This window comes from Cetorhinus maximus, chromosome 20 (assembly GCF_964194155.1).
Source record: "Cetorhinus maximus chromosome 20, sCetMax3.hap1.1, whole genome shotgun sequence".
NCBI lineage: Eukaryota > Metazoa > Chordata > Chondrichthyes > Lamniformes > Cetorhinidae > Cetorhinus > Cetorhinus maximus.
Genome location: NC_135898.1, coordinates 35,451,729 through 35,471,691, shown reverse-complemented (window position 1 = coordinate 35,471,691; position 19,963 = coordinate 35,451,729). Strand labels below are relative to the sequence as shown.

The following is a 19,963-nucleotide window of genomic DNA, read 5'->3' as shown; positions in this document are numbered from 1 at the left end:
TGTAAAGGCTATTTGTCAATGGTTCCTTTGACAAGCTAATGTGGAATATTAAAAACCATCAGTATAATGAGGAAGGAAGTCCACATCTTTTACATGTCTGGTCAGTCAGTGTTAGACCAATATGATTGAGTTACAGTCTGTATATAGCACAGCCTACATTTTTTTTTAGACAAACTGCTAAAGTTCTAACATAACAATTATTTGTACAGGAAGAAAATATGTGTTTTAAAAAAAAAACTTCTAAATCACCTTGGTTGCTGACCATGGCTCAGCCTGAGTCTGAAGGTTGTTGATTCAAACCCCCACTCCAGAACCATAAGCACAAAACCCAGACAGGCACTTCAGTGCAGTACTGAGGGAGTTCTGCATGGTTGGAGGTGTCCTCTTTTAGGTGAGGCATCAAACCTAGGCTTCTGCCCTCTCTGGAGGAAATGAAAGAGAAGAAACATTAAGGGGTAATCCAAGTGGAGGTGTTTAAGATGATTAACAGATTCAAAGGTGAGATAGAGTGAAACTATTTCCTCTGGTGGGGGAGTCCAGAACAAGGTGGCAACACCTTCAAATTAAAGTTTTAGGCCATTCAGCGGTTACATCAAGAAACACTTCTTCACACAAAGGCTAGTGGAAATCTGGAACACTCTTTCCCCCAAAAAGATGTCAAGGCTCGGTCGAATGAAAATTTCTAAGCTGAGTGATAGATTTTGTTGGGTAAGTATTATTAAGAGAGATGAAATCAAATGGGTAAATGGAGTTAAGATACAGATCAGCCATGATCTAATTGAATGGCAGAACAGGCTTAAAGGGCTGAATGGCCACCTCCTGTTCCTATGCTCTTAAAATAACTAATGAGTTTGCATCTTATTTCCTGTTTGTGTGGAGCCTTGCTGTGCTCAAACTGGCTGCCATGTTTTCCCAAAAGTCAATGATTGGTTATGGTGAACTTTGGGACTTCCATGAAAGTGTGATGAGGTTCGATAGAAGTGCAAATTCTATCTTTATAGTAACCCCTCCAGATATTGCACATCTCTATCTGAGTGCACTATTATAGTTTTAATACTGTTGGTAGTTATGTAGGAAAAAATACTTCCATTCAGTGGAATGGGGTATCTAACATTTTTGATAACTGAAGGACTTGTTTCATTTTTGGAGAGGCAGATTTCTTATAAGTGTCCCTAGAGGGAGATTTTTATGAAAGATCACAGGACATGCCATCAGAGTGTAATGCTAGTCACTGTTTGCATAATCAGATACAAGTGGAAGTTTCCATCTGTATTATGGTTGGTCGTTACAATATTGCTTTTTCTCATTTGTGCTCTCTTGTCCTATTTTTCACTTGCTCCCTCGACCTATTTTTCGTGCGTTCCCCCTCTGCCCCCTTTATTCTTTGTGTCTCAATCTCACACTCTCTTTTGCCCTGTCTTTCTCTCGTTCCCTTTTTCTCATGCACATTTCTTTCCTGTTTTCTCTCCCTCTCTCTCTCCCTCCCCCCTTCCTCTCTCCACGTGCACACACACACACTCCCTCTCTCTCTCTCTCTACTCTCCACTCTCTCTCCATACACACACACTCTCTACACACACACACTTTTTTTCTCTCTCTCTCTATACACTCTCTCACTCTTTCTCTCTCTCTCTCACTCTCTCCACACACACTCTCACTCTCTTTCCACACATTCACTCACTCTCATTCTCTCCACACACTCTCTCGCTCTCACTCTCTCCACACACTCTCTCGCTCTCACTCTTTCCACACACTCTCTCACTCTCTCTCTCCACACACACACACACTCTCTCACTCTCCACTTTCTCTCTCTCTCTCTCTCTCTCTACACACACTCCATACTAGATTCCAGAACATGCTTAAACATGTTTAGCAACCGTCTTGCACACGAGGAAATTTCTGTTTGTTTAATGCACAACCAGGTGAGAATTTGTGAACTCGTACACCTTAATACACCATCAGTTTATTAGCAAAACCTTAAAACCTACCTCATTATAGTGAGTTATAAATATTATTTATAGGAAGAAAACATAATTGCAAGCGAACAGATGCAAGAAGTAGCATTGTTTCTGAAAACAAATTCTTTTCTTTACTTTAATAATAGCAGTCCTTGTTGTCTGGGTTTTCCATTACAGCTTTTTGTAATGAAATTCCATTGAAGGTTGCACCGTGCAAAAGCCCATTTTCTCAACATGATGCTCTGTTCTCATACAGGGCTTTTTATGCAAATCTGGCTGCAGTGGAACTGAGTTTCCCCACTTGTGTGAAGCCTTTTTTCTGAATATGTAACTCGATGTGCTGTAGTTGTCTTGCAAAAATGCAATAAATACGTTAATATTCAATAGTGCACAATAACTGCAAATCTAGGTGAGAGGAACAGAACTATAAAGAAAATGCCTTCGGATGACCCTGACACTGACAGAATATCAAAGTATTCTGTGCGTTGTTCACTCAGTTATTTACCTTATTGGAGCTGATACACGATTCACGGTGTGTTTACTATTGGCCCAAAACAATTCTGGCTTCACACCCAGAATGAGTGAGTGTGTGAATCAGATGTCAATGCTTGAATGGACCCTGAAGTGAAGCACATGAAGTCTGCCTCTCCATCAGGGGGACTCTGGTCACTTTGCTCTGGTGTCAGTTCAGGCTGTGACACCGAGTCCAGGCTGCAAACACAACCACTTCACACTAACGCAACCGCCATCTGCATGTAAATGGGAGCCTTTGCCACCTTCACTGCTGGATGAGCTAAACCAGTGAAAGCAGGCTGACCCTCAACATGAGGCCAGCGGAAGTGGAGAGTGGATGGATATTAAGAGCTTTCCTGCAACAGATTTTAGAAATCAAGGATTTAAAAACACTGGGGATAAAATAGTTCTTGAATAAGATTATGTATTTGTTATATATGAATCCCCATTTCACTCAGATGAGGGGAAGTTTTTTCTGAGGGTCGTGAGTCTTTAGAACTCTCTTCCTCAAAAGGCGGTGGAAGGAGAGTCTTTCAATATTCTTAAGGCAGAGCTAGACAGATTCTTGATTAACAAGAAAAGTTATTGGGGATAGGCAGGAATGTGGGGTTGAGGTTACATTCCGATCAGCCATGATCTTATTGAATGGTGGAGCAGGCTTGAGGGGCTGAGTGGCCTACTCCTGCTCTTAGTTTGTATATTTGTATGTACTCACTTGATGATAAACAGGTTCAGAACAAGTTAGGGTCCCTGTGCAGCCAACCTCCACTGCTGGGGAGGTTATACACTTGTGGGGAGACACAAACAATGCTGCACATTACTGAGGAGTGTCCCCTCTACGGACTAAGTGGCTGACTAATCGCCTTAAATTCAGCAAATGAGGCAATTGCTTGGCTCTGGGGATTTGCATTCGCTAAGTAAAAATAAATAACTCCCTTGATTTTTGGGGTAGTTCAGATTGTTGCTTTCTTTGTGACTCCTGTCAGTGCACTGCTCATTGAAGAGCAGGGGCTGGTCTTGGAGTGCGGGGAGGAGAGTCTTGGGTTTTTATAATATCCAGTGAGGGTTTTATATGGACCAGCAAGTATGGAAACTGGCACAATGCCTCCCTGCAGTATTTCAGAAACGGTATTCTGAGCATATCGGGTGACTGTACATTAAATCAGGGGCAGCTCCTCTCACACTGGTTACTGCCTGGGCTAGGAGTGTAAGTCCCAGGCTGCTAACTAACGCCTTCACTGTGCTTGTAACAGATAACCGCACGTCGACAGTGGAAGCAGATTTATGATGAATTAGGTGGCAACCCTGGAAGCACTAGTGCAGCAACGTGTACCCGCAGGCATTATGAGAGGTAAGGCTCTGATCATTGTAGTGAAAAAGTACGCGCGCTCACAGGATTCTGTGTTTGAGCCTTTCTGGACCAATAGTTATAGAATGATTGTGGATTTCAGAAATCCTCTAGCACCAAAATTGAAAAGTTTCACTATAGGAATGCTTCAATTGTAAATCCACCCAGGGAGACTTTGGATTTGCTGCTGGGAATTAACTGGTTCAAGAAGCCACCAAGTATTTACTCCCACAGATTCCAATGGGAGTGACAATCGAGTGCTTTCTATGCTTTCGCTGCTAGGCAGCGCTTGTTGATATAGATGCTAGTTAACCGAAACACTAGTTAATCCCAGGCAGTTGATCCACAGCACATGTTAATCCCACATACCTAATCCACAGCACTGGTTAATCCAGCTGCCTGGTTCACGGCGCCGATTACTGCCGGCCGCCTGGTTGGTTCACGGCGCTGGTTAATGCCGGCCGCCTGGTTGGTTCACGGCGCTGGTTAATGCAGGCCGCCTGGTCGGTTCACGGCGCCGGTTAATGCCGGCCGCCTGGTTGGTTCACGGCCCCAGTTAATGCCGGCCGCCTGGTTGGTTCACGGCACCGGTTAATGCTGGCTGCCTGGTTGGTTCATCGCGCCGGTTAATGCAGGCCGCCTGGTTGGTTCACGGCTCTAGTTAATGCCGGCCGCCTGGTTGGTTCACGGCGCCAGTTAATGCTGGCTGCCTGGTTGGTTCATGGCGCCGGTTAATGCTGGCTGCCTGGTTGGTTCACGGCACCGGTTAATGCTGGCTGCCTGATTGGTTCACGGCACCGGTTAATGCTGGCTGCCTGGTTGGTTCACGGCGCCGGTTACTGCCGGCCGCCTGGTTGGTTCATGGCGCCGGTTAATGCTGGCCGCCTGGTTGGTTCATGGCGCTGGTTAATGCTGGCCGCCTGGTTGGTTCATGGCGCCGGTTACTGCCGGCCGCCTGGTTGGTTCACGGCGCCGGTTACTGCCGGCCGCCTGGTTGGTTCACGGCGCTGGTTAATGCCGGCTGCCTGGTTGGTTCACGGCGCTGGTTAATGCCGGCTGCCTGGTTGGTTCACAGCGCTGGTTAATGCCGGCTGCCTGGTTGGTTCAGGGCGCTGGTTAATGCCGGCTGCCTGGTTGGTTCACGGCGCTGGTTAATGCCGGCCGCCTGGTTGGTTCACGGCGCTGGTTAATGCCGGCCGCCTGGTTGGTTCACGGCGCTGGTTAATGCTGGCCGCCTGGTTGGTTCACGGCGCCGGTTACTGCCGGCCGCCTGGTTGGTTCACGGCGCCGGTTACTGCCGGCCGCCTGGTTGGTTCACGGTGCCGGTTACTGCCGGCCGCCTGGTTGGTTCACGGCGCCGGTTACTGCCGGCCGCCTGGTTGGTTCACGGCGCCGATTACTGCCGGCCGTCTGGTTGGTTCACGGCGCCGGTTAATGCTGGCTGCCTGGTTGGTTCACGGCGCCGGTTACTGCCGGCCGGCAAATTGAAAGTTTACTCCCACCCTGTTCTCTGAAAGCTTTGTGTGGCACCAATTATTATGAGTGCATCTTCAGTGTGTGATCCCAGCCTGAGTTAATATCAGCTACCTTTTTGTATTAGATTTTATTGCTGTGTTTCTTTCTGGCGAGCTGTCAAACATGAAGATTATCTGCTCGTGTGGAAACTGATAGATTGGCCCGATTTAGAGATTTTTTTCCCCCAGACAAACGGTGGCTAAATATGTGAAAGCTACTGATTGAAGCTTTGCTGTGGCACTTTAATATGATGAAGTGGGGTGGTGGATTGTCGGGATGTATTGTGTTCAGTTTCAGAACATGCACCGAGCGCTCTGTTCATTTTCATGAGGTTTATTTTGCAGTCACTGCAGAATGAATTCATTTGATTTTTCTTTCTTGTGATGTAGTCTTAAATGCTGGATGGAAGCTTTTAGTTTAAGCAGAGCAGGAATAATTTAATGCTGATGATTTCACTAATATCCCTTAGGCTTTAACTGGTCCAAACCTGTCTCTAGTTTGTTTTAATTCAAATCAGCTCGTATACTCTATAAGCAAATGTCTTAGTCAGCCTTAATTTGCTCAGAAACTATCCATCATTGTCAGAATTTATTACAAATTACCAGCCACTTGGCTAAAGTTCTTCACTGCTCCAAATTTAATTAGTTGGATTACTGATGATTAACTGTAAATCAGCACTGATGAGATGCTCTCTTTGAGCTTCTGCTATAAGTGTGTTTAAAGTTAATTTTATTCAGCCCTGTAATTAGGTTGTAAACATGGATCTGTTTGAGTTAATTGAAAAGACACAAATGGTGTCTGCAAACTATTCGAGGGACCTGTAATCAGCAAGTGAAGTATAGCAGTATTTAAAAAAACATTTCCTTTATTTAGAGCATTAAGGGAACTTTCAAAGTATGTGGATTTAGTTCCATTTACTAGCTAAATCTCTGCATGTCTATAAATTGGTACATTTATTTAGTTTTTCCCTTGTGTTAGCCAATCTATCTGCTCGTCTAACAGTACAATGGAGGGGGATGGTAGGGGTTAGGTTTTCAACACGTTGCCCGAGCCTTAAACGTTTGATAGTGTATCAGAGAATTAACCTGCAACATTAGGTGGTCGGGTGTTTGTAGTAACATGGAGCCTGCCTCAGAGAGTCACTGGAAGAGGCCATTACAGACTGAAAAGAGTGCTTTCGATGTACAGGATCTGTTATAATAAAACAAGTGTGAACCTCCCTGACTGGCAGGCAGTTGTGAGCTTCACTGCCAATTAGTAATGCGAAATCTGAATTTGTAAAAATACGTGTAAGTTACAACACGGAAATGGACCATTTGGCTGAACAAACCCTCGTAAAACCAGGCCAGATATGAACTGTTAAGTATATTTTATATTTATTTTGCAGACAACAGCTGAATGTATAGAGAAACTGATGCACTTCATTCAATCAGTTTAATTTGTCCTCAAGCAATAATACAAAATAATGAATCCGTTACATCCCCCCACATCATTGAGTTGTTTTACTTGATAGCCTCTTTAACTAGCTTCCTTAACCTCCCCAGCCTGGGAGAAAGTTGGCAGCAATAATATTCTGATAGTCAGTGTGTGTATCTGCCCCTGTTTTATATTCATGTGTCCACGAATTGAGAGATCCAATGTCAGAGAGCCCCTGCTAAGTGCCTAGGATGATGGTGGGTGAGGTGTTTTATTACACAGAATATGCAGCATAGGAACAGACTGTTTGGCCCAATAAACCCATCAGAGTGTTAGATAAGAACATAAATAGGAGCTGGAGTAGACCGTATGGCCTGTTGAGCCTGTGACCGCCATTCTCTCGATTCCTTGAGATACTGAAAGTCCGTCTCTCTCTCAGCCATAAATAGATGGCACATCCACAACCTTCTGGGGTAGAGAATTCTAAAGATTCACAACCCTTTGAAGAAATTTCTCCTCATCTTGGTCCTAAATAACCCACGTTGGTATTCTGCTCAAGTTACTGAGGCAGTCTGACCAATTGTATATTAACTATAGCCTTTGGGGGAAAATACTTCAGGGGCTAGCTCATTAGCATTTTAAACAGCTTTGGTCTCGGTGCCTTATTAAAACTAAACTTGCGTGAATAAACTTTGCTTGAAATCACAAATCCTGAAATGTAACTTTCTCCCCCTCTCCACCAAAACATTTGTGGCAAAGTGGCCAAAGAACCCCTAACCATGATCGATGGATATTTGCACTTTAAAATGATGTGTATGGTCGTGAGTTCAAATCCCACAATGACACGACGTAAAATGGAGGTGATTTACACCTGGATTTTATACACTGGCACCCTAAAAGCCCAACTGATTGATGTCCTTCAGGAGAGAGAAGCTGCTATCATCACTGATTGGGTGACTCCAGTTTGTGGCTGTATTGGGTGACTCCAGTTTGTGGCTGTGCAGTTAATTCTTAGTGTCCTTCTGAGGTGTCCATCAAGTCACTCATTTGTAAAACAAGTGCCTCTACTTAATGAGGGCACCTAGGGATGGCCAGTAAGGGCCAATCTTGCCCATATCCTGAGAACATGTTTATAAAAAAGTGAGTGCATGTCAGTCTGTTTGGAAAGGAGATCTGGAATTTTACAGTAATTAATTTTTCATTTGTAGAAAATTAACTGGATGAAGAACTGGGTCTGTTACTGCAATTTCTATTTTAAGAGGGACATGTTTCAGAATTGGCCCCAACCGTCTGTTGTTTTGCTGAGTCAGTATTGTTTTTAAATACTGGCGCTCGGGGCAGATTAGTTTCAAAACACATCTCCCCAGCGCTTTAACTATTTCCCCTCTTATCATGTCCAAAATTTTCACAGAAAATAATCTTGTTTCCATGGTGTAACCTTTAGGTGGCATCTGACAAAGGTGTTTTAAGATAAAGCTAATGATTTCCTCCAGAAACGTCATCAGGTCAGATTGACAAAGATATTTTATTTTTCTTGGAAAGGATCCCAAGCCTGTCTCAAACAGGGGGAGAAAGCACATTAATTATATAATGTTAGTTAGGTGCCTCTCTCCATCAATGTGTCATGTTAAAGAATTAAATAATATGATTATCTGTTTTTCAAAAAGAAATATTGGCATCCTTAGAGCAAATTCATGATGATTCATGACCACAACAGACCTTTTGTTTTTGAATCACTTGAGGAAACTCATTGCCACACATCATCAGTGTTAATTCACCTCTGGGGCATAAATTCAAATATACATACAGATGGAGGTTGAATGGCAGGGGTGGGGGGAGTTTTATTTGCTGTGGGAGCTGGATGGAAGGGAGTTTAGTGTGTTATGACCAGGTGAGAAGGGGTGAACTGGCTCCTATCTATTCAATCTCCTCGGTTGATCACAACAAAAATCTTAAGTTAAAAACAAAAATAAAAATACGTGGAAAAACTCAGAAGGTTTGGCAGCATCTGCGGAGAGGAACACAGTTAGCGTTTCGAGTCCGTATGACTCAACAGAACTGTTCTGTTGAAGAGTCATATGGACTCGAAACGCTAACTGTGTTCCTCTCCGCAGATGCTGCCAGACCTGAGTTTTTCCAGGCACTTTTAATTTTGTTTTGGATTTCCAGCATCCGCAGTTTTTTGCTTTTATCTAAAAGTTTTAAGTTTCTTTTTTCACGAGAATAGGCCTTTGCCACATCAGAATATATTTAACTATTTAGGCTGTGAGCAATAAGGAGCCAATCAACAATGTTTTCTTGAGTCAAAGAAAGAGAAAATTTAGTAACCACTAAATAGAGGGGAAAAAAATAACACAATGACACACACACGTATCAGAAATAGGGGGAGTTAGAAACCATTTTTAAAAAAAAAAGTTAAAAGAATATACGGTCAAGTGTCCTTTGATTGTCCTTGAGGTGTAGATTTCTAAACGTTGTAACTGATTTAGGTTAGCTGGCTTGTGGATGTGGTCAGATGTAGAAGGTGCTGCAATTATTATGGGATCTCGGTTTGCTGGTAGGTTTCCAGTAAAGTTGGCATCCAAACCGGGTAATCCACTTTTTCCAACAGAGAGGGAGAGATCCCAGCTTTCAGCCTGTTTCCTCTGCTGAAAGCTTTCTTGCAATCTCTCTGCAGAGGCTGCAGTCTGGCTTGAAATACTTTACCCATTGTGTATTTCCAAGGGGTTTGGGGTGGGTCTGTTTGTGGCAGCCATTGTTTCAATACCCAACACTTTGCATTTTAATGTTTCTTCCTTAAGACAGTTACGAGTTTCCATGGGTCTCCGAACCATTGGGAATATCTCTCTCTCCACGCTCCCCTGAGGGTGATTTGTTTGATTTTCATCTTCACCTTGCAAGGTGGCCTTGCATGTTTCAGTAGTTTTGTTCTGTCTCATTTCAATTGCAATATTTCCAGTCAGTTGAAAGTTGAGAAATTATAGTTTCAAAAATAAAGGGGCAGAGCCTCATGATAAGTGAAAGGCGCCATATGTTTTGGCGAATAAGCCAACAATCCAATGGAGCTCAGTTTCTGAGTGAGTACACACAAGCGTCATTTGCATACTGAAGCTCTATGACTGAAGTTGGAGTGGTTTTGGTTTTGGATTGAAGGCCATGGAGGTTGAATAGTTTCCCGTCTGTTCTGTAGATTAACTTCATGCCTGTGGGTAATTTTCTGGAGGTGAGGTGCAGTATTGCAGTGAGGAAGATGGAGAAGAGAGTTGGTGAGATGAGACAACCTTGTTTAACCCCCAGTTTTCACTGAGATGGGGCTTGGGGGTTCTGTTGATGAGGATCACGGCTTGCATCTCATCGTGGAGAATAGGAGCAGACAAATCTGAGGATACTCCATAAGCCTTCACAGTTGACACAGTCAAAGCCATTTGTGAGGGCGAAAAGGGTCTTCAAGCACCGCCTACCCAGAGAGTGCAGATCGCACATTAGACTTCTCAGCAGAACCCATCCAACTGGAGTGGAGCCAAGTCATCTTCGCACCTGAGAGACTGCCTAAGAAAGAAATTAAGAGTTTTATCTGTGATAAGTTGTGAACTTGCCTCAGTGGTAGCAAACTTGCTTGAGTGAGAGGTTTTGGAGTTTGTGACCCACCCTGGAAGCTTGAGCCCATAATCTATGGTGGCACTCCAGCACAGTACTAAGAGGGTGCTGCACTGTTGGAGGTGCCATCTTTTGAATGAGACTTTAAATTTGCCCCCTGAGGTGGGCATTAAAGATCCTCATGGGTTTATTCACAGAAGAGCTAGGGAGCTCTCCCCAGTGCCTTAGCCAATATTTATGCCTCAGCCAACATCACTTAATAGCACCTTGCCTGTTCAATTAATGTATTGATTGTGGGATCTTGCTGTGCACAAATTGCCTTGTTTCGCTGCTTTGCAACAGCAACCATGCTTTAGTACTTCATTGGCTGCAACGCATTTTGGACTTGAAGTCCTGAAAGGCATGAAATAAATGTAAGTTCTATATTCTTTCCCATTCTTCACTTCTCCTTCATGAATAAATTATTTTTAATCTGCTGTGTTGGAAAGTACATTTATGGAGGGTTAACGAATAACAGGGAAGAAGCTACTCATTGTCATCTGTTTTGTTTGCATGCTAGATAGGGATTGGCAGAATGCCAAGCTACATGTAATATTGTATTTTGCTGATCTTTGATCCAGTACTGCAGTGAACAATTCAACAAAACTTAATTTCAATTGCTGACTACAACAATTCCGGTATTTTACAGTGTCCAAATCCCAGAATGATGAACATGAGTTGCTTCAATAAACAATTCCTCTGACTAATTTAAAACAGAGCGTGGCACTCTATCCAGCGCTGCTCAGATTACTGTAATCTTATCCCAATAAGAAGTCACTCCAAAGTGCACCTCAGGAACATATCTCTGAATTTCTTCATCACCAAGTCATAACAGTCACATTCACAAATCTGACAGTGTGTGCTCTAGATTTTGTAGCATTTTTTGCTGCACTGCAGTTGTTAAAGGAGACTTGGGTTGGGTTTTCACTTAGTCGCCAGCAGTGTGATGGAATACTCTCCTTTTGCCTGGATGAATGCAACTCTAACAACACTTGAAGCTCAGCACCATCCAGAGCAAACCTGCCCACTTGATCGGCACCCCATCCAACACCTTCAACATTCACTCCCTCCAACATCGACGCGTAGTGGGCAGCAGTGTGTACCATCTACAAGATACTCACGACCTCTACCACCTAGAAGGACAAGGCAGCAGATACGTGGGAACACCACCAACTGCAAGTTCCCCTCCAAGCCACACACCATCCTGACTTGGAAATATATTGCCGTTCATTCACTGTCGCTGAGCCAGAATCCTGGAACTCCCTCCCTAACAGCACTGTGGGTGTAACTACACCACATGGACTGCAGCGGTTCAAGAAGGTAGCTCCCCACCACCTTCTCGAGGGCAATTAGGGATGGGCAATAAATGCTGCACTTACCCACGTCCACAGCCTGTGAATGAATAGATTATTTTTTTAAAAGTACGTATTTTGGTGGACTTTCAAGAATGATCAGTTTTGTTTCCCAAAACTCTAAGAGGATAGTTGATGAATATTTGTGTAATACAGTAGCTCAAAAGGCAGTGGCGTGACCAATCATAAGTGTCCACATTCCAGGTGCGTTCACCAATTGTCAAAGCGAAGGACACCATCATCATCTGGTTTCCCATTGAGCAGTGGGAGGGCTAAGCAATGTTTTTATTCCATGAGTTATATTTTCCCCTCCAGTTCCAGTTCATCATTATTTAATTTTAAGCTCAACTCTTGATCCTGAGGCAGGTCTGCCTGGCACATCACCCACTCTTTCGATGGAGAGCCATTACATTCCTATTGAAGATGTAGCACTCTTCATGCTAGACATTGGGTCCTTTGAATCCAGTCTGAACTCTACTTAGTTTAATATTTTTATATGAACATGCACCCATATACCTAGTTATAGTGAATGATTGTACCAGAGGAATTGGTTTTTTTTTGCACCTAGCCTAATTAAAGCATTGTTTGTAAAATATGGGTCAAGTATCAGAATACATTGTAAATTAGAGCTATTGTGTACTTCCATGAAGCCGGGCAGTCATTAGATATAGTGTTTCTGTGGGTTAATCTCTGCTCAGTCTCACCCTAGTAACTATGTTGCTTTCATTATCAGCACAATGTTTATAAAGATGCTGTAAATCAGTTTTGCCAGCCCTAACAGAATTTGAAATGTGAGGTGTCACACACCTTAATTCTTCAACTCCCTTTTTGTAATTCTAGAAGAGTATATTGAACCTAAAATACTGTTTCTTCTCCAACTAAAATATTTTTGAAATGTGTGCCGTTTTCATGCTGTCTTCCAGCTTTGTTTGTTTTTTAAAAGGTATTTCTGGTTTGGCAGGAACTTTCAAACATTGCAATACAAATGTTATACTACCTGTTGGAAGTTTCATTCTGTTTTTTGAACTGCAATGTAGCATTGGGTGGGTTGCGCTGAACCAGGTACCAATGAGTGAAAACTACAGAACGTTCACTATGACTAGGTATATGGCTGCATTTATGATACTCCCATGAGGTCTGTTAACATTTGAACAATATTAAACTCTCTTTCGCATGTTTTTCCATTTGAAATATTTAGCCCAGGTATGATGTCAGGGTTTTCTGGGGTTTAGTTTTTATTTGTTTATGACACGTTACTGTCAAAGCTGACATTTATTGCCCAACTAGTTACTCTTTATTGTAATATGCTATTAAGGGGTAGGAACATGACATCACTAGAAAGGAAGTGTGTCATGTGATCCAGTTTAATTTCACTTTTGCTTTCAGCAGAACACATACACACTGCTCTGCAGGTCTGATGTCTTAAGGTTTATACCCATATACACCTATTCACATGTCTCGATAGATTAACCCACAACTTGTTTGCACAATCCCCTATGAATGATTGATGCCTTTACACCATTATAAAAACACAACATGGTGTGCAGCAGTGGTTCCTTCTAAACAACATGGTGCCCAGCCTGGCAGCAAGATTAAGTACAGGTATGACATGGTGAACAGTCTTAGATCATGCTACATGGCATGAGACGACCCTCAATGTTTTGGTAAGACTGCACCAAAGTTAGTGTCGGAGAGTGTTGGGAATGCTGACTGCGCAGAAAAGCTTTGAAGACACAGTGCTTAAGTAAAGAGCTGGTAAACAGTTGGATCCCTAGTGGTGAGATTGCAGTGAATAGCCTGTCAGTTCAGTCAGTGGGACAGCACATTGAGAGGACCAGCACCGGTTTAGCTCAGTCAGGAAAGGCGAGTGAGCAGGGTGTGGGCTGGATCGATAGTGAGCGGGGAAGAGTCCAGCACCCTTGAGAAGGTAGAAGTGAGCTGCTTTCTTGAACCGTTGCAGTTCTTGTGGTGAAGGTGCTCCACAATGCTGTTAGAGAATATACAAAGTCACAAACTTGCACATGTTTTCCAGCAAACAGTAAGTGATCAAAGCCGGAACTCAAATTGTTTGGAAGCTGCACAATGTCCAAAAAAACAGCCGTATTAGAATTTCCCATTTTCTCTCCCTGTGCATCACAAGCAGAGAACCTGTTTTCTGCACTTTATGGTGTTGTCCTGATTATATTTTTTGGCCACAACATAATGTCAGAAAGAATGTTTGAGGAACAACAGGCTCATTTCTGGGAAAAGAGACACAAAATTTGATTTTGCTCTGTAAGGGGTCAGTTATCTCAGCAGCTCCAGGATTGGGAGCAAGTTAATGGACTGTAATTTGTTCGTAGGAATTAGATTACATAATAAAACAGGAGAGCCAAGCTCAATCGGTTTACACCATTTTTTTGAACCTAGACTATCCTTTGCCTGTGACACTGTTCTGGCACTGCACTTCTTAATTGCGTCCGGTTTCGTTTACCTTTCAGAGCTACATCATTTGCCTCATCTCTGATTTTAATCATAACAGTTTTTAACAACCCCATCTATATTTTTATAGATGTATCACATGACAGGAAGAGGGTGTTTTATGACAGTTGCAGGACTGATAATGGGATTAGATAACTAGGAAAAGGAGAGCTGCACTGACAAGTTCACAGAATCTCAACGGCACAGAAGGAGGCCATTCGGCCCGTCATGTCTGCACCTGCTCTCCAAATGAGCATCATGATCTAGTGCCATTGCCCTGCCTTTCTCCCTGTACGCTTGCATATTGTTTCTATTCAAATAATCATTTAATGCCCTCTCGAATGCCTCGATTGAACCTGCCTCCACCACACTTCTAGGCAGTGCATTCCAGACCCGAACCACTCATTGTGTGAAAAGGTTTTTTCTCACGTCACATTTGCTGCTTTTGCAAATCACTTTAAATCTGTGCCCTCTCGTTCTGGATCCTTTTACGAGTGGGAACAGCTTCTCCCCATCTACTCTGTCCAACCCCCTCATAATTTTGAACACCTCTATCAAATCTCCTCTCAGCCTTCTCCTGTCCAAGGAGAACAGTCCCAACCTTTCCAATCTATCCTCATAGCTGAAGTTTTGCATCTCTGGAACCATTCTTGTAAACCCCTTCTGCACCCTCTCCAACGTGTTCACATCCTTTCTATAAAATGGTGCCCAGAACAGTACACAATATTCCAGCTGAGGTCTAACGAGTATCTTATGTCTTTTTATCAAACAGAGGACATGAGTTGGGCAACTAGTAGGAAATGATTCAAGTTGGTATAGTGCTGAAGACTGAGCAGACTAGGGCTCTTTTCTCTGGAAGAGTTAACTGAGAGGTGACCTGAGGGAGGGGTTCAATAGAGAAGATATTTCCACTTGGTGAGTCCGAATCTGGGGGCCATGAATAGAAGATAGTCACTGATAAATCCAACAAGAGTTCAAGAGAAGCTTTACCCTGAATGGTTTGAGTTTAAACTCTCTACCACAAAGAGCAATTGAGGCAAATAGTTTTGACGCATTATTTGAGGGGAGTCTAGATAAACATGAGGTAGAAAGGAATAGAAGGATATGTTAATGGGGTTAGATAAAGATGAGAGGAGGCTTGCTTGGGGCATAAACATCAATCAAAAATCAATCCATGGACTGCTTGGGCCAAATGGCCTGTTTCTGTGATGTAAAATTCTGTGTAAAATATAATCTTATTTCCTCCATTTTGCCCATACTGAAGTGCCATTTCTAACTGGATTATGTGGCATTATGTCACTTTGTATCATTTTTCTTCCTCCCTTAAATATTTGTTCCCCTGTGCTCTGTAACATAAAGTGAAGCTATCGATTTTATCAAAATTTTGAAGAAAAAAATCGAGCAATGATAGCTTACTAAGAGCAACGACCAAATCAATTTTGATCAATCCCTGCCTTTCTGGATCTGTTGTTTTTCGAGTTTTTTTTTAGAATCTTGAATTGATTGATTTCACAGCCAAGAATGATTTATTTCTATTCAATTTTATAGCTGTTGTAATATGTACTGAAGCTGTTACTGTTGCTATTCATGAAATGTCAATGCGAAAAGAGAATTATAGTTCAACGTGACAAGGACACAGCTGTTGCTGTGTAATAAGTTTAGGCAGCAACAAAATAACAGTTGCAAGGACCAGCAGAACAGTAATTTTCACCAAACTGAGAGCTGTGTTCCTGATATTCAGCAGGAGCTGAAAAACAAAGTAATGATATGATGTGTACTGTCAGCATTCTTAGTGTAATGGCTGGTAGAGCGAAAGTTTACGACTGTGGAGAATTTAATGAGTGTTTGTGCTATTTCTGTGGAGTAATATATCATGTTTGTTCAGCTGCTGTCACGGTTAGCTGCACAACCGGAAAAATTGATGTTTTGTTTATTCTCCGACCACTCCCCATCAACCCCCCCCTCCCCACTCAAATTCCATCACCACTCTACATATTCTTAAAATAAAACATCATGTCTGCATGAAGCAAATATCAGCCGTTGAAATCAATCCAGGTTCTGTGTTTGTACCTCAGAAGGTTGTTGTCTTTCGATTCCCTGCAACTGTGCGCAGTTGGAATGTAAGACCATGGCAAATTCTTAAAATTAGAGCTGCAGAAAAAGCACATGCATAAAATGAATATCGACCCTTTTTGGAATTGTGTTCAGCTGTTGTTTCCATTGTAACCTTGCCAGTAAGTGTTTAGACTGTTTCCTCTCGTTTCTAGATAAAATGTTTAGCAGAAGGAAAAAGAAATTATGTTCACATTCACTTAAAAATCTAAACAAAAACTTATCTCTAAGAGCTCAGACTTAGAATGTGCCTTGAGTTATGGGTTGGAATGCCCTTTGAACCTTGAGACTGCTCTCCTCTTCCCCCCGCCCCCCCCCCCCCCCCCCACCCAAAACAGTATATACTTTATTTTCCAGAGAAAAACTGGTTGAGGGAATTCATTAGTCCTGATATTTGGAGAAAATTAGCCATCTTTACCAAATCTAAAATGTAGAGGGAGGCATTTTGTGAAATGGCCCACTTCCATTGCTGTCGACTATATTTTGAGCCTTGTGCAGGGGCAAATAGTCAGGATTAACAGTACACGGAAGTTTGTGCATTTAAAAGCCAGTGGTTCAGAGATGTTTTTTTTAAAAGCTTAAGTTAAATCCCAAGAGCGTTCTGCTAGCTTTATTTGGTGACTTTTCCTTTTGCCTGTTTTTTTGTGGTGGTGAATTTTATAATCTGACCTGTCTCGGAAGCAGCAGCAGATGATCAAATATCAAAAACAAAACCGATAGCCTGGAACAGGCAAATCTTGTGTTTTGATTCCGATTTTTACCTTAGTCATGACTCTACAGATACAAGGAACATTTAATTCTAGATTTCCTGCAGCTTGGCAGAAGGTCTTCAGCCCAGCTGTGTTAAATGTATTTTTACCCTTGTCTCACTGCCAGTTTCTGAGCTCTGTGAAAAATAAAATAAAATTAAGTGTTTCACGTCCCAGCTGAACTGTTAAGAGATTTAAAAGGGAAGTTCTAAACATGGGCACCTAATTTGCTAACCGATATAAATGAGCTTTCTTTCATTTTGGAGAGAGCCTGTATTTCAAAAGGAGAAGGAGAGAGGGAGACATGCTCAGAAATCTCCATAGATGGGAAAGAATGTTGAGTCATTCATCTTGTCGAGTCTCATCTCATTGAATTTAAGGTTTCCCTCTGGTCCAGACTCTGCTCAGTGTAAGAGTATTCACACGACATACAAGAATTTTTATTATATGATCTCAAATTGACTAAATGGCAAGCAGATTACGGGGGTAGAGCATCATTGTTTACAAAAGGCTGGTAATTCTGTGATACAAAGGAGATGAGAGAGGCATTGTATGAGGTGTCGGTATGGTCAGGGTAAAAGTATCATTCCTGTAGGAAACAGATGAACAATTTGGTTGATGCCAGCCTGCAGTCTATCGGTGAGGTGGCGGTTTGGTCAGTACTCTCCTGGATTTATTTTTGAGCTTTGGTTATTATCCACAGAGCTTTAAAAAGGAGTTGTTCTAAGTTCTGCACTTATTTCCTCAATGCCTTTTCTCATCGTTCTTCCATCAGTCCTATTTAGCCATTAGATTTTCCTAGTACACTGTGTGAGCAAGCGAGTGTACAGGATGGAGAGAGCACTGCTAGAAATATTTTCCTTTTTTTGCATCTCACATTTAATGGAACTTAATGCGAGCCAAATTATTATCCATTGCAATAATGTGTTATTCATTATGTAAATGTTACTATAACATTACTGCAGGGACCAAGAATTTAGCCGATGCTCATTATTTTGGTATCAATGTGTGTTTCCAGTGCACAGAGAGAACTTTTCCAGTTTTAGCAGCTGTAACATATTTAAGCATTCCTTGTAATAGCATCTAATGATAAATATACCCTGTGGTCTTGAGCTGAAGCATTATCGCTGGCAAGTTGCCATTTTGTTGGCAGCAAGAGCTTGTTCATGCCCCCTTTCTACGTGGGGAATGTGAACTAATAACCACTCTGATGATAATATCTGTACTTTGAAAGTAAAATATTTGCAGAATGCAAATGGTTAGCTTTTGCAGGTTAGTGAGATCAATACTTAACTCAGACGCAGTGCTGCTGTAATATTTTATTTTTATTGCTATTTAAAGCCAAACACTGTTTAATGTCAAAATAGATTTCTGACTGACTAGTTGGAACATAAGCTAACATTTATAATTGCTTCAGTCAAACTTTAATCCCTGCTAAGACCCATTAATGATCACAATCCTCGGATACCAAGCAGAAGGTCTGTCACGTCCCCATCCCCCCACTTTATGTTTCTCCCTTCTTCTGGGCTGAGAAACACCAAAGAAAATCTGTCTGTGGTCTCAACTATTGATTTTTGCCATCACTTTGCCTCCCACTGACCAAAAGCAGGAAAACCACAGAGAATGCAAACTATTTTCCAAGGCCTGCATGCTCGATGCAGTCTGATGTGTTGCTCTGAAAGACAGCAGCCTCCTCTCCCCACCACCCCAACCTTGGCATTCCCTTTTGTTTTTGCAGTAAGGGACGTGGAGTACAATAGTAACGGTGGGCAGGCTGGCTGGTGTGTGCTCACCAAGTTTCTCTCTCACTGCGTCTGTTTCACGACTGTTGCAGGCTGATCCTGCCCTACGAAAGATATATCAAAGGGGAGGAAGACAAGCCTCTACCTCCAGTCAAGCCTCGAAAGCAGGAGAGCAGCCCCCAAGAGAGCGAGAGCAAGATGAGGGCAGCTGGAACCAAACGGAAGACTGAACAGAACAGAAAAGTGAAAAGAGAAAGGGACACCAATCAGAAAGTGAAAGAGTACACTGAGGTTAGTGCTGTTCTCTCTCAATCTGGTTACCAGATCTGGGCATTAAATTTGTTAATAAGTGTAAGATACATTCCACCAAAAATCCAAGTACCTCATCTCACTCGAGATTTTCTGACTTCAGGAAATTAAAGTTACTTTGTGGAACTTTCCCTTTCATTTCATTTCCACAGTTTGCAAGCAAACTGCTTAATACAAACAACTAAACTATAACTACCTTATCAGCATTTCTGAAAACATTTCCTTACAGAAAGTAATCAACAAAAATTCTAGTTTGACCATAAGAGCATTGAGCAATATAATTGTGGCATAACATTTAGCTGCTCTTTCTTAATTTTTGGAATAACTATCAAGGTTGAATTGTGTTTTGATGCATGTTATTGTCATGTGGTTCAGTGCATAATATTGCCATATGGTGTACCGTGTGGCACAATGTGTGCTGTTGGCATGCGGTGTGGTGCAATTTAATATGTACAATTGAGAGGTTCTTCTGTGTGCCAGTTTGGAGTGCACAGTTGCTGGACAGCTTGATAAATACATTGTGCTTGGTTTAGTATTTGCCCCTGCTTCTGTTGTGTGCCAGTGCTGTGCACTTTGGTAGCTGCCATCTCTATTTTGGTGGGCAGCATTGTCGTGAGGTTTGTTCCCTTGCTGCTGATGGATTTCTAGCGTGGTGCTGTAAGCTTTGCCAGCTCCCATGCCATGCTTGTATCTCAGTTGTGGGTCATGGACCCTGGGCTGTTTCATGTTATATAATGCATGACATGTGGATAGGTAACAAAATTAGTATTGATGATCTTACAGAAGGCTTTCTTCATCCTGATATGGTTGAGTTTACACTGTGCAGGAGATATTTCAACTAAATCGTTATGAT

At 42.3% G+C, this 19,963-nt stretch overlaps 1 protein-coding gene and 1 long non-coding RNA gene across 5 annotated transcripts in view; one reads left to right on the top strand and one right to left on the bottom strand.

The window, feature by feature from the left end:
* arid5b (AT-rich interaction domain 5B) overlaps positions 1–19,963 on the top strand; it is a 143,195-nt gene that overhangs the window by 106,749 nt on the left and 16,483 nt on the right. For all 4 annotated transcript variants that reach the window (XM_078565884.1, XM_078565883.1, XM_078565885.1 and 1 more), the window contains 2 exons: positions 3,725–3,822; positions 18,894–19,092. In XM_078565884.1, the coding sequence (XP_078422010.1) occupies positions 3,725–3,822; positions 18,894–19,092 (297 nt within the window). The remainder of the gene's footprint in view (positions 1–3,724; positions 3,823–18,893; positions 19,093–19,963) is intronic.
* Positions 1–19,963, bottom strand: part of LOC144695021 (uncharacterized) — a 61,717-nt gene that overhangs the window by 39,664 nt on the left and 2,090 nt on the right. Inside the window, exon 2 of the long non-coding RNA XR_013579846.1 lies at positions 8,805–10,299. This is a non-coding gene — a long non-coding RNA (uncharacterized LOC144695021). The remainder of the gene's footprint in view (positions 1–8,804; positions 10,300–19,963) is intronic.